The 23,320-nt window shown below is 37.9% G+C and overlaps 1 protein-coding gene across 1 annotated transcript in view; it reads right to left on the bottom strand.

Moving 5' to 3' along the window:
* Positions 1-23,320, bottom strand: part of DPP4 (dipeptidyl peptidase 4) — a gene marked incomplete at its 5' end in the record, with an annotated part of 39,309 nt that overhangs the window by 7,256 nt on the left and 8,733 nt on the right. The window contains 19 exons of the mRNA XM_084265686.1: positions 78-142; positions 1,787-1,886; positions 3,913-3,967; positions 4,791-4,985; positions 6,878-6,947; positions 9,014-9,112; positions 9,592-9,639; positions 10,393-10,517; positions 10,989-11,042; positions 11,219-11,286; positions 11,401-11,505; positions 14,248-14,292; positions 14,441-14,576; positions 17,436-17,539; positions 19,267-19,427; positions 19,815-19,935; positions 21,073-21,145; positions 21,263-21,315; positions 23,226-23,300. Of these exons, the coding sequence (XP_084121812.1) occupies positions 78-142; positions 1,787-1,886; positions 3,913-3,967; positions 4,791-4,985; positions 6,878-6,947; positions 9,014-9,112; positions 9,592-9,639; positions 10,393-10,517; positions 10,989-11,042; positions 11,219-11,286; positions 11,401-11,505; positions 14,248-14,292; positions 14,441-14,576; positions 17,436-17,539; positions 19,267-19,427; positions 19,815-19,935; positions 21,073-21,145; positions 21,263-21,315; positions 23,226-23,300 (1,752 nt within the window). The remainder of the gene's footprint in view (positions 1-77; positions 143-1,786; positions 1,887-3,912; positions 3,968-4,790; positions 4,986-6,877; positions 6,948-9,013; positions 9,113-9,591; positions 9,640-10,392; positions 10,518-10,988; positions 11,043-11,218; positions 11,287-11,400; positions 11,506-14,247; positions 14,293-14,440; positions 14,577-17,435; positions 17,540-19,266; positions 19,428-19,814; positions 19,936-21,072; positions 21,146-21,262; positions 21,316-23,225; positions 23,301-23,320) is intronic.

A 23,320-nucleotide genomic window follows, 5' to 3' on the forward strand; every position in this document is an offset into this window, starting at 1 on the left:
TGTAGAAGGAAAATAGGGTGGTTCAGAAAATAAACACACACCACGCTTTCTTTCTTTTAAAGTGATTTCTTTCTTACATTGTAGTTGTGCAGGTTATCACTGGCTATAGGAAGGCCCATGTATCGCTCCGTGTATATTGAATCTGTAATTAAAAAAAATAAAATTAAAAAACCCTACAACGGAATATGTCACTGAATTTCCAGTTTGTCTACCAGAAAATTTACCCTCTGATACAAACAATGAGAATGCATACTGTAAATTAAAAAAAAAAAGACAGAAAGAAAGAAAAAAAATAAACCCAGGTTTTCCACAATGAGGCGTGTAGGTAACCATCATTATTCAGAATATTTAATCTTGTTGCCATGGACACCTGAATGCTGAATATTAATAAAGTACTTTGTGTCAGTGTTACCTTATTGTTATTCTCTCAGTAATCCTAAGAAAATTACTGAAAATCTTGCAGTAAATGACTAGCATTTGAAAAAAAGCCTGGTGGATATTTTATCTACATGCTTACTACTAAAAATCTACAAAATGAAAATGCAGCAGTAGATTAGGACTCAGCTTTGCTTTATGCTACATACAGTCAAAATTAAGTGCCTCTGATTTTGCACAATTTTTCAGCACAATATTATATTACTTTTATTGTAGGTTTGCTGCTTTAACACAGAAATCAGTGTTCTGTTGCCATATTCTAATATCCGCCTGACTTTTCATCAGCGTTATCACATTGTTTTTCCCCTGATGTTGAATATGCATGTCTCCATAACCCTATCCTTTATCTAATCCACTAAAAGTGTAATTTTAGAGATCCCGATTTCCATTAAAAAAAAAGGTTTCCTGCCATACTGTAATATTCATGCCTAAACATTATGAAAACATCCCTACATCCTCAACGGACTGCTACTAGTACCTGGCAGTATGATTTGATCAGGTGAATTAGCCAGATCACATAATACACTATTATACAGCCTCTGTGCTGGGTGCAGAATGTTAAATTAAGCCTTAATAGCAGAGGTTTGCCAGGAGAGGCTTTCTTTTGAATGGTTTTGAACAAATCCAAACCAGAAAAGTGTCAAAATACAGTCACATTTTACCAACACATAACTTTACCAGTATTTTTTTTTTTAATCTGAGTGGTGGGCCTCTAAAACTGTATTTATTGCCCCATGCAACTACACCCTTACACACTGTAAGCTTGATGCAGGTATAGACTTGTCTGCTTGTTCAGGTTTTCCTCACATCAAACAATTCTTAAGATTAATTAGTTTTATAAAATCCAAATTTTATACTCTAAAAGAAAAAAAACCCACAGAACTGAAGGCAATTCAAATCGTAGGCTGTTACTTTGAGAGAGTAAATTACAACACAAGTTTGATGTTAAACCTCGCAGCTTGTTCTTGTAAGGGAAGCAGCAATTTGAAGCAGCAAAGCCTAATAGCAATGCATTTCTGACACACAATACTGGTCTCGGAACATGTGGCAGCTTCGGAAAGCAAACACAGACATGTTACAGTCACACCACAAATACTACAGTAATTTAGCCTTCATTAAATGTCAGAGAGCTTACCTGGAATCGTGGATCTGGCTTTTTAAAATGGGAAATAAGATTTAGGGAATTAGCTTAATTCTGAAACGTAATACCCACGAGTTCATAAAAACAGACCAAGTGGCATTTACATGGCATCTAGTAGATAATCAAAGTTCTGCACTATGAATCAACACTTTGCAGCATGTGCACTGCAAGACATATGGGAATCCTTGTAACGAGGAAGCCATCACATACCATAATATTGCCAACGTGACACAGGGGCAACCGCTATTCCACACTTGAACACGCCGCTTCCAGAGCCAAGCACCATGGAGGTCACATATCCCCCATAAGACTGAGAAGAAAACATTGCTGTTATTTTAGTTGGGAAGAAAAGGATGGGGCCCATCTGCTAAACGGTTCATCAGACATTTATAGGCTCAGCGTTTTTCATATTAATGAACTCCATTCTGAATTTGGGTCAGATCTCACCCAGCCTGCTCAGTGGGGGAAACAGGCATCAAACAGCGCATGGCGGCTGTGGCACCGATGAATGAGAACTTGCTGGGGAAAAGGGGCGCAAACGCCGCTGAACTGTGACTCAGCGAAGGATGACAGTGTTTGGCAGCACTGTAGGCAGCAGCGAAAGACAGGAAACAAGACACTGCTGAACCGCTGCGTCCCTCTCTGTGCTGGGGGAGTGGGTGGAAGCAGAGCTTGGGCCCACAATGTGCCTGATGAGTAGTTGCACCAGGGCAGCCGAAAATTTACAACTCCCTCAGAGCAGGCCTACGGCAGCTCACTTGCTAACTCTCCTCCAAAGCGTCAAGAGCAAGACTGTGACTGCGGAGTGAAGGATCTTCTGCTGAGTCTGTGGGAGGAACTGTGCAGCAACACACTCCTTGCTATCCACAGAAAATTCACTCGCAGCCTAGCCTGATACACAGATGAGTAAATATCTGACACACTTGAGCATCCAGGCAGCAAGATACCTAAACAATGTCACCAACCGCCCAAGTGACTGCCCTCACTAGAGTTTGAAGGGGTCATGTAGGAAAATGTGCCCACCCACGTTCAGAAAGAAGAGCAATTTTTGGATCTTGTTCCCGTCTTGAAACCAGATTACAGGCAAATGGAACAGTATCTCAGTTCAAAGTAAATGTTTGCTCCAACTTCCAGTACTTAGGTCTTCCCAGTGAGATCAGCAAAGCAGTGCATTTAACTAAACCACGTTTAAGTACATTGCCTAACCTGGCCACATTACTGCCAAACCTACGGTAAACAAATTAACGTACGCAGTGACAAGCTGACAATGAGACGCTGGCAATCTGAAAACTCAAGAGATAAAGAAAATCTGTTTGCCCACAGGTTCAATATCTGGGATGCACAACCCAGCCTAGCTCCAAAGAGGACTGATCTTCAACTCTTCACCTGAAGGCTCATACAGAGTAAGATAGGAATGCTTTGTACTTAAATCCTCCATTTTTGTAGAAAGAATTTCTCTCCCACTGAAGATAATGCTACTATGCTTGACTTCATACAACACAGAGATGTTTATCCCCACAGGAAAAGTTACTAAAGCCAACATCATCTTGCCAGGGAGCAATTTATTCACTGGTGCCTGTCAGCTAGCAATTTAATTCAAGATCCTGCATGCAATCCTGCATATACTTAAACACAGTATGCTCAAACAGAGCACGCAAAATACTCCTGTGACACCAGAGAAAGCAGTGAAACAGCAGCCTGGGACAGAGAAATGTTCAGAGTTTGAATCAGGTATCACAAACATTGCACACACACTTAGCCTTGCAGCTGAGGGGGTATGTGTGTGCTATTAAACACTCCCTGCTACCATTACAGCTTTCAAACTCACAAAAATGTCAGAGAAATCTGGCCTCTGGTTGGAAGTTCTGCTGAAATAAAATATAGCCGAGCACAACACTGTATAATATAGCAGGTGAGATATTTTCAGGCTGCTAGAAAAAACATGACAACCATGCCATGCAGCTGCATCACATGTAATTTTACATATTTTTAAAAAAAATTAGTCATCCAACTAAAATAAAGAGACGTTAGTAAATATATATTTGGATTATTTTTTCTAAATACGGGTTCATTTTGTATACAGGAACTTGGCAGTATCCCTTTAAATTGTTTTTAATCCCTCTAGTAGTCCTAATTTCCATTTCAAAGCCTCATGAATGCTTGCAAAAGGACAATGTATACACAGGCTTCTAAGACACACTTCATCAGTTATTGGACTGTGCCATGACCACAGAGGTGCTCCACATTAAGTACTCGAGCACCTTGCACACATGGCAGCACAACAAATAGTTATAACAATTAAATAATAAACCAGCCAAACTTATTTGAGTACTTACCCAACCCCAAATAGCTATTCTGTCCTTATCAACAAAGCTCATTTCAGAAAATTGTCTAGAAGCAAACAGAAAAATTAAATGCTTAATGGACTGTGTGTATCTGCCACTATACAGATGTGCCTGTTTTCCATCATGCTTGCCTCTTTCTATTGTACAAATAAGCATTTCAGCTTCAGCATGGTGACTGCCTATGAAAAATACACACACGCCTCAAGTATTGTATGTTAAGAAGTTCAGAACACCTGTGCATGTGAAAAAACAAGACTTGGATGCTCTGTAAAGGCCCTCAAACTGCACTCACTGACATTTGTATTGTGGTAGGTTAGATTTTACCACTTGCCTTGCCTTTTTTTTTCCTCTAAAAATTAAAAAGCAACTCTCAAATTGCAGCAATAAGGGACAGGCTGACACCTGGAAACCCAGGCAGGGTTTAAAAAAAAAATTCAGAAATGCATTTGTTAAACTCTTTAACTTACAAACTCTTAACAAACTCTTAACTGTAAGATCGCTTGTGATTCTGAGAGATTCATACTGATATAATTCAGTTTAATGAGGTTCTACAAGCATAAACCAAGTGATGAACTCTGAGGTAGAGATTGAGCAATACGTGTCAATAAGTCCATCAAGTTTTTTTACAGGTTTCTTTTGTGGAATAAAACTTCCAGCTCCAAATTCCTTAATAGCATTCTCTTCCACTAACACAACAGTTATTATTTCTAGAAAACCAGGGATATGGTAAATTTCTTCTTACAGCATTAACTCCTCTTTCTTTTTAAGCATAAGATGATGGCTGCCCTATAAACGACTCACCTGCCAGGAATTTCAAGACAAACAGCAAGCACAGAAAAAAAGGTGCAGGTGTTGGCACTGTAGCTCACCTGGCTGCTTCTATCTGATCTTCCACTTCATATGTTCCCAACCTTCGGTTTATTGCATGCATAATTTGATCCCCTTGGTACCCACTTCCTCTGCCATCGAAGCTGGCCACAATGATCTGCTCGGTGCTTGCCAGGTAGGTAGCCCAGTTGATCCGGAAAACAGAATCTACTTTCTGACTGCAGGGTCCCGCGTACCTGGGTGAAAAGTGCCACAGAATTCAGGCATTTACTCTCCATTCTCACATCAAGCATTTAAAATACAATCACTGCTGACAATTTTCAGCCACTAAGGGCAAGTAAACTTTCAAATTAAGCTGAGCAAACAAGAAACACATCAACCTCCAAACGGCTGCTTGGCCTGGGCACTAAAAACTGTATGTTTTGTAAAAAAAAAAATCAGCTGTTATTCAAGAAAGCAGACTGGATTTTATTTGCTTTATTGTCTTCAGCTCTAGTAAGTAACTTTCATTATTTTGACTTTAAGAGGCTTATGAGAAATCCAAACCAAAATCTTTTTTGTGTTGGCATATCTAGTCATCTGAGTTTCAAAGTGTTGCTCTTTAACTATTTTGGTTGCATTTACCCATGATTTATTTGGTTAAAGTCCAAAATCAACAAATAGCCTTCACTTGGGATAATGAAAAATATCTTTGCCTGCACTTTTTGTGTCTCATCAGTGCTCCCTTCAGTCTAAATTATTTCTTAGGCAGGTTGAAAAAAAGGAAGCAAAGCTGTGATTGTAACTTTTATTTTTAAATGTTTGGAAGCACTTGAGTGCTATGAAATCACACTGTGAGTGCCTGAATGTTAAAATTATTCACAGTGCACTACTTTAGCCACTATTCAACAGAATAAGGAATGGAAGAGTGGCTCTTATGGCTCTAAACCCCATTTTTCCCAGTTTTAAAAGCAAAGAAAAAAATACTAGGAATTCTCCAGGTTAAGCTTTGTTTGTGTATGTTATGGATCCTGACAATCCCAAAGGGATTTCTGATCTCAAAATCATCATGAAGCAGAGGTCATCCAGACAAAGGCTGAGGTAAGTCAATAAAAACAGAATCAAAACAAGTCTTTTAATGAGCACTGACTGGTCAATAAAATGCTCAACAGGCTTGTCAAAAAGTATTACAGTGCTACAAAATTACATTTTATAAAGATGTATCTAACAATTAAAGCTAGTTCTCTTGTGGAGGAGTCAGCTTTTCGTAAAAAGAGGAAGAGATTAACATTTCTATTTTTATGAATAGCTAAATTCCAGTAATTTCATGGAATCATAGAATGAGTTAGGCTGGAAGGGACCTTTAAAGGTCATCTAGTCCAAACCCCTACAGTAAGCAGGGACATCTTCACTACATCAAGTTGCTCTGAGCCCCTTAAACCCTGACCTCAAATACCTCCAGGGATGTGGCCTCCACTACCTCTTTGGGCAACCTGTTCCAGTGACCCATGAGCCTCATATTGAAGAACTTTATTCTGATATCCAACCTAAATCTACCCCTTTCTAGTTTAAAACCATTACCCCTTATCCTATTGCTACATGCCCTTGTGAACAGTTAGAAGAAAACTTACCAGCATGCACAGAAGTCCTTGAGGAAGAATGGACCAAACAGCACATGCTCATGGTTGTGAATTTAGGGAAAAAGCACCAGATGCAATCCTGACCGCAGGATGCAGTTTGCCAACATCAGTTGACAGACAAATATCATAGAGAAAAATGGCATGTCACACTTAGTGCTTCAGCTGTTGGATACACAGCTTATTCAAGAATGTAATTTCGTAACTAATGAATTCAAAGTGCAGAAAATGAGGTAAGCTAATGCTAACATCCTGGCTTTTAAGTCAGATACAGAATGTATCTGCCTCACTGCCATCAGAAAAATATGTGCTTGTTAAATGTTATATCATCTTATGGTTCAGAAATCTACCACAAATTGGAATACACTTCATTTTTTTCATTCACTTTTATAACTGCTTCAAGAAGTAATTAGAAAACATGCCAGTTTGGTGTTTCCCCATCTTATTAAAAGCATTTGAAGTAGATGAAAGTGATTATTAGCACAACATTGCCATGTAACTTGAAGACTTACACCTCAAGGAGCAGAGGGTACTTCTTTGATGAATCGAAATGAGGAGGCAGTATCATTTGATACCACAGGTCTAAAAGTGAAAAGAGTTTGACTTATGTTAGTTCTCCAGTGAAATAAATTAACATGCATTGCAGTTCATACACGGGCACATTTGTGTCAACAGTCTAAAAATTATAAAGTAGTTTTCATCTGAACTGTCCCAATATATACAGGTAAAAGTTCCCAGTTAATCTAATCTCTCTCTTTTTTTTTTTTTTTTACTTTAATATTTCACAACAAAGTCAGCAGAAAGTCTGGAACTGGAATGCACATAATATTAACAACCACAACAACAATAATAAATGTGGGTCTGTCTTGTAATATTATATCATAAGCTTATGTGTAAAACTTTAAGTCACTACAGTGCTAAATCTGACACTAGCTCAAAAATGTTTCTCTACTCAAATTTTTCTCCCAACACTAGAAGAAATTCTAAATATTTGAAACCTGCCAGATACGCTTTCACAACAGTTTGTAAAGTGTCCAAGAAACATTCCCAAATATCTATTATTTCTCAAGCAACATTGACTTTGGTTCCATCCATATTGGTCTTTCCACTCAACCTGTCTGAGAGGCAGCTGAACATTTAAATACACACCATGTAAGTTTGCAGACCAACTGGCCTGACTGTTCACTTATGAATCTTAAAGAACAGCTGCTGCAAGAGAAGCATGAAGCAATGCTAATGGACTGCACTGCAGTAATAGCCCCAATGTCAGTCTTCAGAAGTTTGTCCAGCTATGAATATGCAAGACATTGAACCTCTGAAAAACTAACAATCTAAATTGAACATGTGAAAAATACTTTCTTTTTTAGCATCATCTGTGTACTCTATAGTCATGGGAGCAGATTTCTTCTTTGGTAACATAACAGTTTCGTGAGCAGACTTGGAACTTGCAGTAGGACTACATAAACAGATTTATTACTCCTATTTGCAACATTAAAAATAGATTCCCCTTACCCAAAAGCTTTTACCCTGAAGAGATGAAGTAAGAACAAAGAGGAATAAAAAGATGAATATACAACTGATAGCATGAAGTACATCTTTAAACCTCCATCTTGCCTGGAAGATTTCATCTTTAGCCCTAGTAAAACTGTGACAGAAATAAAAGACAGAAAACACAAAGACAAAAGAGTTATTATATAAATAAGATAACAGTGGAGGAGGGAGGCATAAAAAAGAACAGTTACCAATGACTGACAGAACTCAATACAGTTTGTAAAATAGAATTCCCTTCAGAATATTCATTCATTTAATCAAGAGGAAGTTTGTCATGAATAGAAAAGCTAGTAGCAAAGGCTGGAGCAAGAACAGTTTAGACAGATACCAGGCTTCCCAGTGCTGGTCTATCTGGTGTTCCTGAGCCTAGCAGCAGACCAACAAAGCTTCTATACCCAGATGTGTAAATTCAGAGGAGCACAACTAGCAGTTCATTTTCTAGCAGTTCATTTTAGTCCGTATTCAAAACTATACATAGGCTTGGAGTATGAACATGCTTTTAAGAACATGACTGTTCAATCCAAATATTCCCCTACACAAAACCAACAGTGATCCTGTTGACATGTGGCCAAAGTGATTTTGCAAACGTTTCCATTTAGATTCTGTGTCGCTTTTTTGGCAATAACTGAACTAATTCTCCATGGTCTCAACCTGCTAACACAAAGCAAAGGGCCTTGTACCTGTAAATTAAACATACTTGAATTTATAAGTTAAATTAAATTCAATAATTATTTGTCATGTGTCTGTCTGTGTGGTGTCCACTTGTCACTCGCCCCCTCTACCCCCCAGCTTCATCTTATTTATTTCATAAGGGTGATGTTAAGGACTTCTGTTTTTCAGGTAATTATCAAAGGAAAAAGAACTTCATCAGGAAAACATGAAGATACCTCACTATGGAAAAAATGTACTTTAGTTAAGACTGTTTTGTGGTTTCAGAAAAGAAACAGAATGTTTGGAGATGTAAAAAAAAGATTTTAAAAAAAATATTTCTGCTGAAAAACTGTAGAATCCCCACTACACCCATCCTTTCTGTCATGCTCTTCAGCAGAAGTCCTTAAAGGAATTACTGAAAGGGTAAAAAATGGTTTTGAACTTACTGTATCCAGCCAAGCTAATGGAGCCAAATTTTTTTGAGGGCATCTGAATTTCTTTCAATGAATTTTCCAGGTCAGTGTTATTTTCCAAGTATCTGAGGACTAAGTTACAGAGTCAGTAAGAATCAAAGATTAAATACATTATTTTCAAATTTACTGCTCTTGAATTATGAACCCCTTAAAAAATTCAACCCAAGGTGATGGGCACATACATTGCAGTATTAGTTTACCGCAGATTTTGTTTTTCCTCTCCATGTTTACAGATAGTTTTCTTTCAGTAATATAGTAACAGAAAGCAGATTTCTATGCTTTTTCATCTAAATGCAATTTTTGAAAAACTGAGCAGTTATCCAGTAAATAATTAATTACTCAGTGTTTTCTAGCACAATGTAAAATAATATTTAATAAACTATGAATAAATGCATGCCAAACTATGTAACTTATTCTTTTGTTTACTGCAGTAATTATCTGAAATGATATTTACCCTTTACAATGGACATTTTAATTATTATACTAAGCAATGAGAAGAAAATAGAAATAAATTTACAGTGCAATTGTTCTATTTGAAGATAACCCCATACCTATATCATCACTACTTCTGTGCAGAGTAGATATGGGCAGGCCAGGACCTGTTGGCAGAACACAAAACCTTCATGTTTGCATGCTGTTTCAAAACACAACTCTCGTAAAAATACTGGAAATGGGTGAATCATAAAAGCTCAGAACTTGTTTTCCTCCAGTTTGTACAACTGGATTTTAAGTTAGTAGGGCCCAAACTCAAGCCACAGGATCCCTGATAGAAAAATTTCCTCTCTGCTGTCTGTTTGTCTTCCTAGCCCATAAACCAAGAAAAACAACATACATTTCTATTTAAGGTAAATTTTAGAGAAAAAAAATATTTTTACTACCTACTGATTAATTTCTCTCTTGCACTATTCCAGCACAAACACTTACAGGTCAGAGACAGACCACAGTGCTGCTGCTTAATTTATGATTATGATGTAGTCTTTTTTTGAGCAGCATTATCTATCTTAATTTTATTCCCACATATAGAGCACTTCTCTTTATCAAGCCTATTGCTCCCAGAGCCTCCAAATTCCTTCCACAGATGGAGCTCTCCATGCAGCTCTTGATGAGATGCACATAGGACAGGAGTATTTTGCACCCCTTTCAGGTCCACTGATAGAACTATCCAATTTTATTTTGTCAAGGTGCTTTTGAGCCTAGGAGGGAGTATGTTTTTCCACTTCCAATGCATTTATCTAATGATATCAACACATATCGTTGTTACCCAGTGCATATCAAGATCTCGATGATATGAACTTCCCCACCCAACTAATCAGTGAGTCATGTTTATGTCAATTAATTCCAGATACACTCACCATGACAATTTAGCTGATAATACCGTGCGTCTTTGCTGAAGGACACAGAATAATACTGGCATCTTTCTTGATTCAGATCACAGCTAACACATTTAGTAGAATTTGGACTGCTTTCCAAGAGCACTCTGCAAAGTAGATGAGCTTCATTTCAGAGATGAAAGACTTTTTTTTTTTTTTTAAAGCTATGCTAAACAAATGTATGTTTCTTAAATACGATGACAAAATTAAACACAATAAAATTCAGAACTGAAGTTTGTATTGATTTAAAAAGTAGGAAAAGTAGACTTTAAACTTTTGAGTTCAATTAATGTTGGAATTATAATCACAGAAAAAAGAATTTAAAATCAAGAGATGTTTTCTTTAGGGATCTGTTACCTGTGGATTGGTTGCTTCTTTTAGTAATTTCCATTTATTAACTAATTTACTGGAAAGTATTTTAGTTGTTTTTTTACAGTTTATATTCCTTCAGTGAATTTAATTAAATATCCTATATAGGATGCCAGAACAGATCATAAGCATCCTAATCTTTTTTCTACTTAAAATTTCTTTTTTCATTAATAAATATTTTAATCACACTATGGAAATAACATTCTTACTTATAAAGATTTCTTCCTCCTGGCATTCCACCGTTTTCATTACTAATGTAGTATCTATAAAAGCAAAACATACTGGTTTTGGTAAAATGCTTACAGTGTCTACAATCTTTAAAGGACTATCAGATTTTTTATGAACTAAAATACACCTTCTCCCTTTTCTCCCTCCCTGCTTGCTTAGACCCTCGTTACAAGGTTTCCTACACAGTAAACAATAGCTTAATAATACTTACAGAAATGTATTGGTCACAGCTTCTATGCTGATTACTTCCCATTTTCCTGCAGTAATAGGTACTGGAGCCTAGAGGGGGGGCAGGTGGAAAAGAGGCAAGGCAAAAAGTATAGCGTGAAGTCCCTCCCAGTCCACCCGGAGAAACACAAGTCAGCAGTGATTGTCCTACACCTTGTGACTTACCTGTGAGCTGTTTATGTAATGGATGTGCTTGTAACCTACTGCATCGCTGAAGACTTTGTAGTAGGTAGCAGCGTCGGGTGCAAAGTGAGGGACAGATGGCTGAAACTTGAACACAGGGGAGAAGAGAGATGTCTATTAAAGCAAACGACAAAACTCCAAGCCTAATATAAGTCGCTTCCAACCCCTATCATTCTGTGAGGTATTGAAACTTCTGTTTAGAGATATCAAATACCTAAATTTAAAACAATGTATCACTGAATGTATGGCAAAACCTTTTGCTTAATGACTTAGTAACCATTACTCTAAAGTAAAAATACTTTAAATATTTTCTTGCTCCTTAAGCAGTAGAATTTCCTGACTATTCGCCTTGGTAATGACCGATGTCCTCTCCTACCTCCCCTGAATTTGAAGTCCTATGGGTGTTCCTAGCTTCCTACCAGCATCTACTTTTAAAGTCACTGTTTTCTCTAATGTCAACAGGCAGCCATTGCAATGTAAATGTTGCAAATGGACTTTTTCCTTCAATCTCCCATTTTAAAACACATATTTGTGAACAAATTCTTTGAACTGTTATTTTTTTTTTATAGTTTGGCAGTGAAAAATGTCCCCCTTTACTCAAAGGAAACAAGCTGTTTTCCAAGAGCAAATTTTGCTATTAAGTAGGTGATTACAGAATGCCAGAGAACCTAAACTGGAAAGAGATATTTTCATGAAGAAACTATCCATTTATCAACTGGGAGTGATGGAAATGAATGGATTCCTTCTACTGACTGTCTGTTGGATGAAGTCCACGTAATGGAAAGAAAAACAGAGGAATGAAATTGAGCCGAACGAAATAGAAGTTACTTCTGTGATAAATATGCAAAACAGCGAAATGTTAGTTAGCCAACTGACACAATGCAATTACCTCTGAGGTGTTATACCTATTTTTGAAATGGAAAGTGAAACAGAAACATGAACTGACTGTCCTCCAGTCCTTCAGTAAGCAATGACAGAACTTGAGTCTTCCTAACCCATGTGCTCTAGATAATCTCTCCTTCTTCCCTAGCAATATTTTTGCAAAAAATAACCTGGCAAATATTTTGCTAGCTTCTCCCTTATCAGAGTCTTGCTTTTCCAAAGTGTCACTTTCCCTCAACTCAACTGGCAAGCTCTAACTTCGCTCATGACCTGGAAGCCTTATGTAGTAGCACAGGCTGTTCTGAGCGTTCTTAGATTAAGTATAATTTAATCTCTATTTTTGAAAACAAAACAAAACACCCCACAAAAAAACCCCCAAAAAACCAACAAACCCAAACCACTACAAGTATATACAAAAAGAGAAGTGTATATCTATGTTCTGTGTTTTACACACGTAATTTACTTGTTTGTATATACACTTATATGAATTGTACAAATTGTATACAATTGTATATGAGTGTGTATATACACACACCTCTCTCACCTATCTATCTATATATCTATCCCTTAATAGTCAAGCATCATTTTATCATCCCTACGTAGATAAGAATATAAAAGAAAGGAATAAATATACCTTTCATATCCCCTCTTCAATCCTCCCTACTTTCCACTCCCTTGTTAAATCCAAGAAACACAGAGATTATCTTTTTTTTCCCCCAACAGCTCTTAAGATGTGGGTTGTCTCTTTAAAAGAAACAAAAAACCAACAACCTAGTTTAATGGCACAGACTCGCATTTTGCCCTCTCATTTTGCACAACTGTTTACAAAGTCTGCAGCTTGATCATCACATTGTCTAATTGTGAAGCCTTTGCTGCAGAGAAGCAAAATGTGTCAGCGTTAAGGCCTTCCTTTCCATATCAAATTTGACAGCAGGTGGGTTGATCTCTCATCTTCATACTGCGGATGATTTCATCCCTGCTGTTGCCTCCCTCTTTGCATTTCTTTAAACTTTCATTTTTGACTTCAAAAGTGAATTAGTGACTAAAGCATAATCAGTGTGTGGAAAATGCGGGAGTGGAAAGTGTACTCTGTGTTCTCATCAAAAACTCTGAAACTCATTTCTCCCTCCAAGTCTGAACTTTTGCATCTCTGCTTCACTTCCCCCAGATCTTCTGTGTAGTTCATTAGGTGCCTACTCTCTACCATGTACAAAAGGACTGAGAGGCAGCTTGTAAAGCATCATCCAGACAGTAGTGATTGGTTTGGCAGAAGTATATGAAAATTTTAATCTGGTCAGTTATATACAAGCATCTTGTCCCTAGTTCTCTCCAATGGACATTTGGAGGGGAGGGGTGTGTGTGTAATAAATCCCAAGGAGAACCTGCTACAACCTGGAACTCTAAAAATTACTGTTGTTTTCTATGCATTCCCTGCAATACAATTAAAAGGCTATAGGATACATTCCTTAATACATTTTATCCCCTATAACATTCTGGAAGTGGCAGTAGACTGGAGAGCAGCCAAACCAACAGAGCTGACAACTCCCCCAGAACAAAGGGAATTCTGAATCCTGGCTCCTGCACTCCCCTACATACTGCTACTGAAGCAGTAGGTCAGAATTAAAGACTGGAAGGAAATGAGCTCTGCTGTTTGGCAAGCTGAACACAATGCATGGGTCAGAGAGGATGCAGTCACAGCTCCAGCTTGTGCTGCACCATCAGCCCAGCCCAGGAGTTCAGAAACCCCTTAACCACAAAAGCTTAAAACCAGGATTGGGGTGACATAGTGGCTCCATTTGAGACCATTTTTTCCTATACCTCCAAAATGCAACAAGTGAATGGATCAGACCTGCACATAAGAAGTACTGCAACCGACAAGAGGCTCATATGAAATCTTAATTATCAGTGTTATTTAGCATGTGGCCGTTTGAGAAATTGAACACTCACTCTGCCAATCCAGCCAGTTTCACTTTCTTCCGTACGTTGTTTTTCCTAAGAAAGAAAAAACAAACAATCCCACAACAATTATGTTTATTTTACATCAGGTTATGTTTCTACAAAGATAAACATACAGAGATACTCTACTGCTTTCCAGTCTCATTTAGTAAGCATTGCAACTCTCCCACCTCATTTTTCTTACCCGTGGACATAACCAATTTCCAGTAGCATTTTCAAAGTCACAGATTGTGAGGACTGAAAAATTCTGAATTCTTCTGAGCCACTGCAGACAGATCCTTTCATCTGTCACCCACGTTACAACACTTAAATAATGATCCCTGAAAAAAAGCAATAGCATCAGACATTGAAAATCCTCTTTGCAATAGCATACTATGCAATAACATTCAGCAATTCACTGAATGAGACTCATCTGGCTATTTTCATTTCAATCTACTCTTCAACAATAAACAGTGATGCAAATCTAATTGTGCAATTTTTTTGGCAATTGTTTTTGCTGCTAGTAGATGCCTTGGTTATTTTCATTCATACAATAAAGAATTAAGATAGTTTGTACATACTCACTTCCAGAAAGACTGCAATTAAATTCTAACAGCCAGATAACTAATGCATAAACTAATAGCTACTCCAGACAGTTCATAACTCTTGTACTATGTACATCTAGAGGAAATTCTTCAGAACATTAAGTTGTATGTGCCTTAGATTTGGAAATGTTATTTTAAGCTGCATAAAGTTGATTGCTTGTAAACACTTTGAGTGATACATATCTTTGTTCAATTTAGTGTTTATTTCTATTAGCTAGAATGGAGGCAGAGATCTTATCAGAAACAGATATCACTGTTCAAATATTTTACATTCATCTTCAGAATACTGACCAGTTGACAGGAGGAACTGGAGTATCTGTAAGAAATTATCATTTTCATGACTATTCCTATGGATTAATTTTAAAAAGGCACCGCATAAAATTCAGTGGTTTTGTTTACCATTAGGATCTGTTAAATGTACTCGCCTTTTCTTATTTTAGATCTCTCCTGTCTCCTAGAAGCCTTACAAACTAAAATAAAACAAACCTCTCCTCCAAGGAAGTATGCATTTTTAACAGGAATTTGCACATTTGACTTCATTCCAAGTTCATGTTCCCTTTTTCCCCAAAGTTAGTTAATAAAAACGTGTGGGAAGTTTTGTGCTGAGAGTGAATATCTTCATGATCATTGTGGGGAGGAAAAAAAGAAAAACACTACAATTAGTGTGAATGGATTAAAAATATATCTCAACTTGTTACCGATTGCTTTCAGGTTTATCTCTAGACTGCAGCTTAGAAATGATGTTTAAAAAAAGGTCTATTTTCACATTCATATTTGACTGGGAAGTTGGTAGGTCATTTAATTGCTACCGTCACCGGCTTCAAACTGTATTTTAGACAAACAACATTATAAAAGCACTCTGCAGGAGCTTCTTTGGAAAAAAATGAAACTGCTGTTCTTCATGAGTCTGTAATAGTGGCTTCCCTTGCTTTGTAAAAGCGTAATGAGCCCCACAGGTTTTTGTTCCTTCAGAGTGAGAGAAGTTAACAATTCTGGAAACTATAAATCATCAACAAGCTGCGGATAGTGCTGCAACATGCAACCATTTTCAGGGGCACTGCCCCTCAAAAGTCCCCAACCAAGTGGGTGAGTGAGGTATGCTACTTAAGTTTTTGCTCAGAATTTAGCTCCAAGAAAGTAAAAATAGAATTTTCCCATGACAAAAATTAACCCTTCCTGTCACAGAGTGACATAGATACACATACTGTGCAAATATTCATTACTTTGTGCTTCCAGGAGCAAAACTAATCAACAGTAACATTGGACTTCACTTGCTTTTTCCTACTCAAGTACTTTTTCAAAATTCCCCAAGACTTGTTCTGGCCACCTCGATGTCTGCAGGACACATGCTGAGGCTTACCCATTATTTGGATCAGCTGCTGGGAAAAAGACTAAGTTTCAATCCTTGCACTCATCATTCTTATAGAGTGCTACATTCATTTAAAAATGGATTAAGTTAATATCACTCAGGCTTGTAGTAGCCAGATGGGTACAAGGCTGGAAGGTAGATGATGGTTATTCTCCCCAGGCCACACAGCAGCATTGTTCAGCTCTCATGAGGTGTTAAAAAGGTAAAACACAACTCTCAGCACACATCTTAACCAGAACTGTCCAAACCAGAAAGGTTCATAATTCTGAGGCACTGAAATTCTGGAGTAAAACAGAGCACAATAGCTATGTGACACCAGCTACCGCAGTGTTACTGTAGAAAATGGATTACAAACACCATATTCTTAAAACTTGCTTATCTCAGTTAACACAAAGATGTCAGCTACACTGTGGAGTAGTGCTGATATTCCAGTTATAGCTTTTTGGCCACCGCATACAAAATGCTGGGTTTATGCCCTAGCTAACAGACCTCTTTTGGTTTTTTTCTGAAGTTTGTCAGTGTAACCTGTGGTTCCATACCCATCAGGTTTTTAAGTGCAAACCTCTAAAAATTTCTACAATATTGTTAAAAAGAAAAAACCCAAGATCTGGGAATCTGGGATACCAAATCCTGTGTGCATGCATTTCAAATCAATTTAGCTGCTCTTTACAAAATACATTTATATCATGTTGTGCATTTCCAGTGGCATTTTGAGAAATACAATTTTCCATTTACTGTGAGAGGTGCTGGTTTTCACCATGCTTCCAAAGAAAACAAACATTTTAAGTATAAATCTGAAGACAACCATGATACCTTGCCTTAGCAAGGAGTCTGCTTCCAATGAAATCAAATCTTCACTTACCATTAAGGTTTTGTTTTGTTTTTTCCCCCCAGTGAATTGGAATACATATATTATAATTTGATTATACCAAAACTTGCTCATATTAAAGTTGTACTGTGAAATGACTTCACCATAGTTAGACTCCACTGAATGTGATGAGCCAAGAACTTGTCACATTCTGAATATAACATACATGGAATATGCCATCTATATATAATCACTAGGAGGATAATCTCTGTGCAGATTTTCTCTGGTAAATCTTGTTGCTACCAGAGCCGCATGACTGGAAAAACCTGCCATATACACTGAATATAGGGTGGTCACATATAAATGCTCCTCCTCTCCCACAAAAGAAACAAGCAAATATTTAATCAGAATTTCTTACCCTGATTGTATTTCTGCAGGTGGAGAAATTTTGGTAGATCTGATACTAGGAAACGATGTGGTATCCACAATGAAGAATTGCACAGTTGGATTTGTAGCTCCTGCCTAAAAATAAAATTTTTCATTGTACTTTTGAAGAGAGAATATTCTTGGTGAAATAAGTGTTTTAAACTACAGATGAAGAAATCACTACAGACAGTCAGGTAGAACCAGCCAACTTCAAATATGTGAAAAGACAAGTTACTAAATGCAGTTCTTAAGATCGATACATAAATTATCCTTTGTATTTTTTTATATGAAAGTGTTATGTATTTCTAGATAAAACAGCCCACTACACTTAGAAACATTCATGACTACATAAGGCTTGCTGTATCTACAGCAGTATTTGACCATATCTCATCCTACATGCCACACAGAGTACATAACAGTGACTCAAATCCATTGCTAACGGACAGAAAAGTGCTTCTTCATGGAAACTGATACCCTACATTAAGTGATCATGTAAGAGCTGCCTACACCACAATCAAAGCCATGACTGTAGTATGTACTCCACTATTTATTGCAAACAAAAGGGGGTTGTCATAAAAGGTGCAATTTAAATCAACATTTCATTCCACACTTAGGTCCCATCACAGGTGCCACACTCAGGGCAGACATCTTGTACCTGTCAGTGATCCCCTCTGGGGAGGGTCCATGGGGACAGGCAAAGGACATTTGGGAAGGGTAAGGGGTGTCTGAGCATGGCTGCTGCAGAGAAAGCTGAACTTGTCACAAAGATGACCAGAGGGCAGCTTTTACAGACAAACAGTTCTATCAGTTGAGCAATCAGCTGATTGCATTAGCTGTTCTGCCCCAGTTCATCAGAACAGTGAAAATACTTTCTGGCTGGACCAACATGTGGTGGAAATGTAGGTGCTTCAGCCCAACACAGGGCAAAAATATCAAACGATGAACAAAAAGAAATGAAGAAAGCGATGGGCTTGACATGGCTTCAACCCACATATTCCTACCTGGCAATGGGGATACCCAGCATTGTGGCAATGACCATATTATGGAGACCAGTATGAGAACAACATTTGTACTGCAGTATAGTGCAATTGTTGTAGTCTAAGTGTAATTTGCAATTGTATTGTGTCTCAAGTGCATCGTTCCACTGCTCTGCTAAATCAAAATCCTGTGTAATGTCAAAAAATCATGTATTGAGCATCTAGCCTTCCCTACATGGAGTATCTGAAGAACCTGTTTGGAGCATATTGGACTCTGACTCTCATACCACACAGTCCAGTGCCAATTGTGTCACAAGCAGTGGGCAGAAAGTTGTGTGGAGAGAGGGGGGAGGAGAAGGAGATACCTGCAATAAAGGCTTCACTCTCACAGCTAAAACTGGAAGAACTTTAGCTGTGGGCAAAGAAGGTCCATCACCAAATTCCTTTCCTTCATCCCAAGAGAGGAAGCATCCAAAAACTAAAAATGCTACATTCATTGAAGAAGATTCCATTATCAATATCATGTTCAACCCTAATACAATGTACACCTGCTAAATGCTTTGTACCGATATCAACTCCCCACGAGCCTTTTTATCTCAGCATCCATTTACTACCTCAACATTTTCTGATGAAACAACAAAACCTTAAATAATATTTTTTCTTTTTGCTTTCCCCTGGAGATAATAAAATACTTTAACATTGCCAGATGCTGTTGACTTCAGAAAGAGTAATCACAGCAAGCTGTTGAGGAGAGACAGACAATATTTTCATTAGCAGAAACTGATTAAATGAGACTACACTCTTAATGAAACTGCAGAACAACCATGTTTAATAAATAACACAGACCTTGGGATAAGGGATCCTAATGGTCTTTGGATATTGCAAGGTGTCCTCCGAATAAAAGGAATACTCTATAACAGGAACTGCAGTATCATTAAATTCTGCATATGCCACAAAACTGCCATTTGGAGACCACCACAGAGCAGAATGGGTGCCAAACATTTCCTCTGAAAGAGATGCAAATGTGTTTAAGTTATAACTGATAAGTTTGCTCTTCTATCTTAGGTACTGTTATTTTTTTTTTTAATTGAAACTCAGATACAGAAGGGCAGACTGTGTGTCAGGGTGCTGACATGAGTTGTTAGGTCAATGATTATAATCTATCATATAAAGCTAATTCACACACTATGGTTTCAAGTGACACGCTACAAGTTAGGTTCCGTTCTCAGGTCGTCCCACTAGTTAAGCTCAGGTAAGTATGTGTGTTTTTGTTAAAATCCAAACACATATATTTCTTAAGTTTTCAAAGATAAAAAAATGAAGCAACAAAATAATTACAATAAAACAAAGTTTTTACATCATCATGTAAAGTAAAATATGCTTGGTACAGTTACCTTCATAAACCCAATCTGGTATTCCATTGAAAATTTTATTTTCTTCTCCATTTGCAGTAATTTGCACAGGTTCTGTTGTCGGTGAAACTTTTATATAAACATTATTATTCCAAACATATGCCTGCAAAACAAAATTGTGATTACAGTTACTGTTAGAGTAAATCCTACTTCCTTCGATACATATGTAGTGGAAAATTTACATCAGATGTCAAAAACTGTCTCTGAAAGTTGCATTTCACCAAACATCACTAATACTTAACAAACCTGAATTACTAATAGAAATCATATGCAGCAACCTAACTTCAGGACTAGATTCAAAAAACAATTAACTGTGATAAATGACATGACTATTGTATCAAGGTTTGAAACCTTGCTGCTCATTTTCTGTTGAGATACAAGCTTATTTTCCTTCATTAGAAGTTGTTTTCCACTAATTTGTCTTTCAAAGAACATTGATGAGGGGCTCAGCATTGCTAATAGATCTGCAAAGATCGTGCACTTCTTGAGTAGTTCACAGACCTCCTCTAGTTTTTGGCACCCATCTGCCTCTCTAATCACCCCTGGTTTTCCTCTCCAACAACTGAACAACATTTTTACTCCAGACCTTCACTCTGTGACACAGTGAGCTCCTTTCAACATCCTCTGCTTCTGTGGTATGGGCTCTATGATCCCTATACTACAAGCATTAAGAATGAACAACCACCACATTCTCCTGTGACACATCTTTAGTCAGATCCAATGCTCACCACAGGGATGCACAAGCCTTGCAAATGCAGTGGCTGTTGTGACTGCTGTGGACTGGGGAGGAGAGGAAGAAGAAAAAGACAGTTGGGAAAGAGTACAAGAGAGATTTTGATCCTCTAATTCGTGTCACATGCATCCATCCATCAACCCTTCATTATTTATGGTGCAATATGAAGAGAAAAATCACAGTGATAAGTAGACAATTGTAATACTGCTGACTTTGAAAGGGATGAATTACTGTCTGCAACAGTAAAAACATCAAGTTCCTGTGCATTTGTGCATTACATGACTACTGAGGCCACTACTGCTTTCAGGACTGCCTTTTCAGTAGAGAACAAAACTAAACAGAGGGGTTTTGGAGTCTTTCCAGCAATGTAGTCAATTTGGAAACTAACACAGCTAATTTATCTAGCATCAGGAAAGTCCCAATACCTCAAGAGTATATATAATGTGAGTTTCTATGCTACTTGTACAAAAATGACCGTTTATGTAAGTTTCACTTATCTTTACTAACCAGTTTGTGACCCACAGGAGACCAGGATATATACTGTGTATCATTAGGTAGTAGTCCATCACCTAAGATAGAACTGGGAAAACAAAACCGAAACAGAGCTAAGAGAAATCAGTGACATATCATTTCATTGCAAAAAAAAAAAAAAAAAAAAAAAAATTAAAACTACATTTCATGTGGAGAAATTACTGACCTGGTGCTGAAATCATAGATGTGATATGAAGCTGTATAGGAATGCCTCCACAACTGCAAAATAATCATTTTAGTATTAAGAAAATAGATTTCGCCAGGATTCATGTCTCAGTCTGAACTACCTCTGAAACCCTCATGCTTTTACATGACAGACAGAACTCAATGAATAATATCTCTGCAAGGTTTAAGAAAAGACTAAAGAATTGCCACCTCTCTGAGGTCATTACTAAAATACTATGATGGAGGCCACAGAGATAGAGAGGCCAGAAATACTACAGATTTTCAGAAATCCTTGTAGCTACATGGCAGAGGGTACGTACAGTTAATCCCCCTCCTTCTGCCTTACTGGAGCACTTGCTGTGTTCTGTCTCATTTTCTGTGCTGCAGTATTTATCTTGGCGTCATATTGCTCAGTAGTCCTCACAAGTCCATGCAGCGTTTCTGTAACAGTTCCTCCAGTTCCAGGGCGACCTATTCCCATTTATACTGGCCTATTCCCATTCACATCATCTCAGAAATAAAAGCTTTCTCTCAGAAAATTGACTCTCAAAGTCTGCAGCACTCTGTGGGCATTTACAGAGAGAAATGATGATGATGCAGACATGTTTTAATATTTTCACTATCTGGGGCTGAAGAGGTTTGATTTAGCCCACGGTGTTGACATGGTACAGTAATGCTACTTTCTATGATGGTTCTTGGAGATTTGTATGAAGATATAAAACAATAACTTCGTACTACACAACCAGATGGCTATTACATAAGAAGTGTCTACATCCTCATGATTCATGTTACTCTGTTTTCTTGCTATAAGGATTAATAACAACATAACTTTCAATCACACTATTATATAAAGGTTAAAAGATCTTGCTTCAGCATTAAAATAAAATTAACTCTTATGACTGCCACAAATGAACTACTACAGAGCAATGAATCATGAGTAGAGGGGATGTCTAGTGTGGCTGGAAAATACAAGGTATTTTGTGGCCATTACTGATGCAGTGAAAAGTCCAACAATTGCAATAAAAGGTAACTGGCTCAGCAGTACCTAGCAAGGAAGCCAAAACTACAAAAAAAGAGATGACCGAGCACATGGATTGTGGCTGGCACAGAGTGAGAGGCATTCCTGGACTGCAAAGCCGGAACATGTACTCAGAGCTCAGTCACACTGTGTGTCAGTATTTGTACCCAGCACAAGTCAGCACTGAGTTTTTTACTAACAAAACAGCCAGCTCTCTAGAAAAAAAAGAAACAGTAACAAAGTTACTGGCCTCTCAGTCATGTACTGTAGGGCAAATTACCATCTCCATTAGGTTTCTGTAACTGTCCTCAAGTGGCACGCAGAGCCAGGTTTTCATGCCAGCTGGCACAAAGGTAGGTTGACCTTTGTTGCATAGTTCAAAACTAAGCCAGGATGAGGCATTCTGTCAGAGGTTTTTCACTGCCTGCTGACAGAAAGGATCAAGGACACCAAGGCCACTCCAAACGCCTTCTCTTGTAGGCACATGCTGTTTTTCATTCACCTCAGTTTTAAATTCTTATAGCTTAACGACACAATGTAACAACATATGTAGCATATACGTACACAAAGGGATCTACTCATTACTTCTCCTTAACCACACAACTCCTTGGACACTTACAGCTATCTACTCTTCCATCTTGTCTCCCTAGATGAACCATCCAGGCTCAGTCTACTTGTGCTACCTCTCCATCCACTTCTTGTCCAGCCCCTTTTCTCGTACAGTCGTATTACTTCTGTCAAGCTCACAGAGAACACTAGATTCTTCTCCTCCTGCCTAATTTCGCTGTTCCCCTGCAGACAGCCATCTCATTCATCCATCCTCCTGCATTTCCCTCACATTCTCCCAGCCTCTGCCACCCCTACTTTCAAGACCACCTTCTCGCTTGGTTGTTGCCAAACTTTTATTTCCCAGCTTCATCCTTAGAAAAGTAAAGCACACTTGTACCTTTGTATAGCTGTACTGCAGAAGAGCGTATTTTTGGTCAGGAGACAATATAACTGTGGTTGCCTTGTATTTATCCTGTCAACAAAGAGCAAAAG

Source organism: Gallinula chloropus, assembly GCF_964237585.1.
Source record: "Gallinula chloropus genome assembly, chromosome: 5".
In the NCBI taxonomy this organism is placed as follows: domain Eukaryota; kingdom Metazoa; phylum Chordata; class Aves; order Gruiformes; family Rallidae; genus Gallinula; species Gallinula chloropus.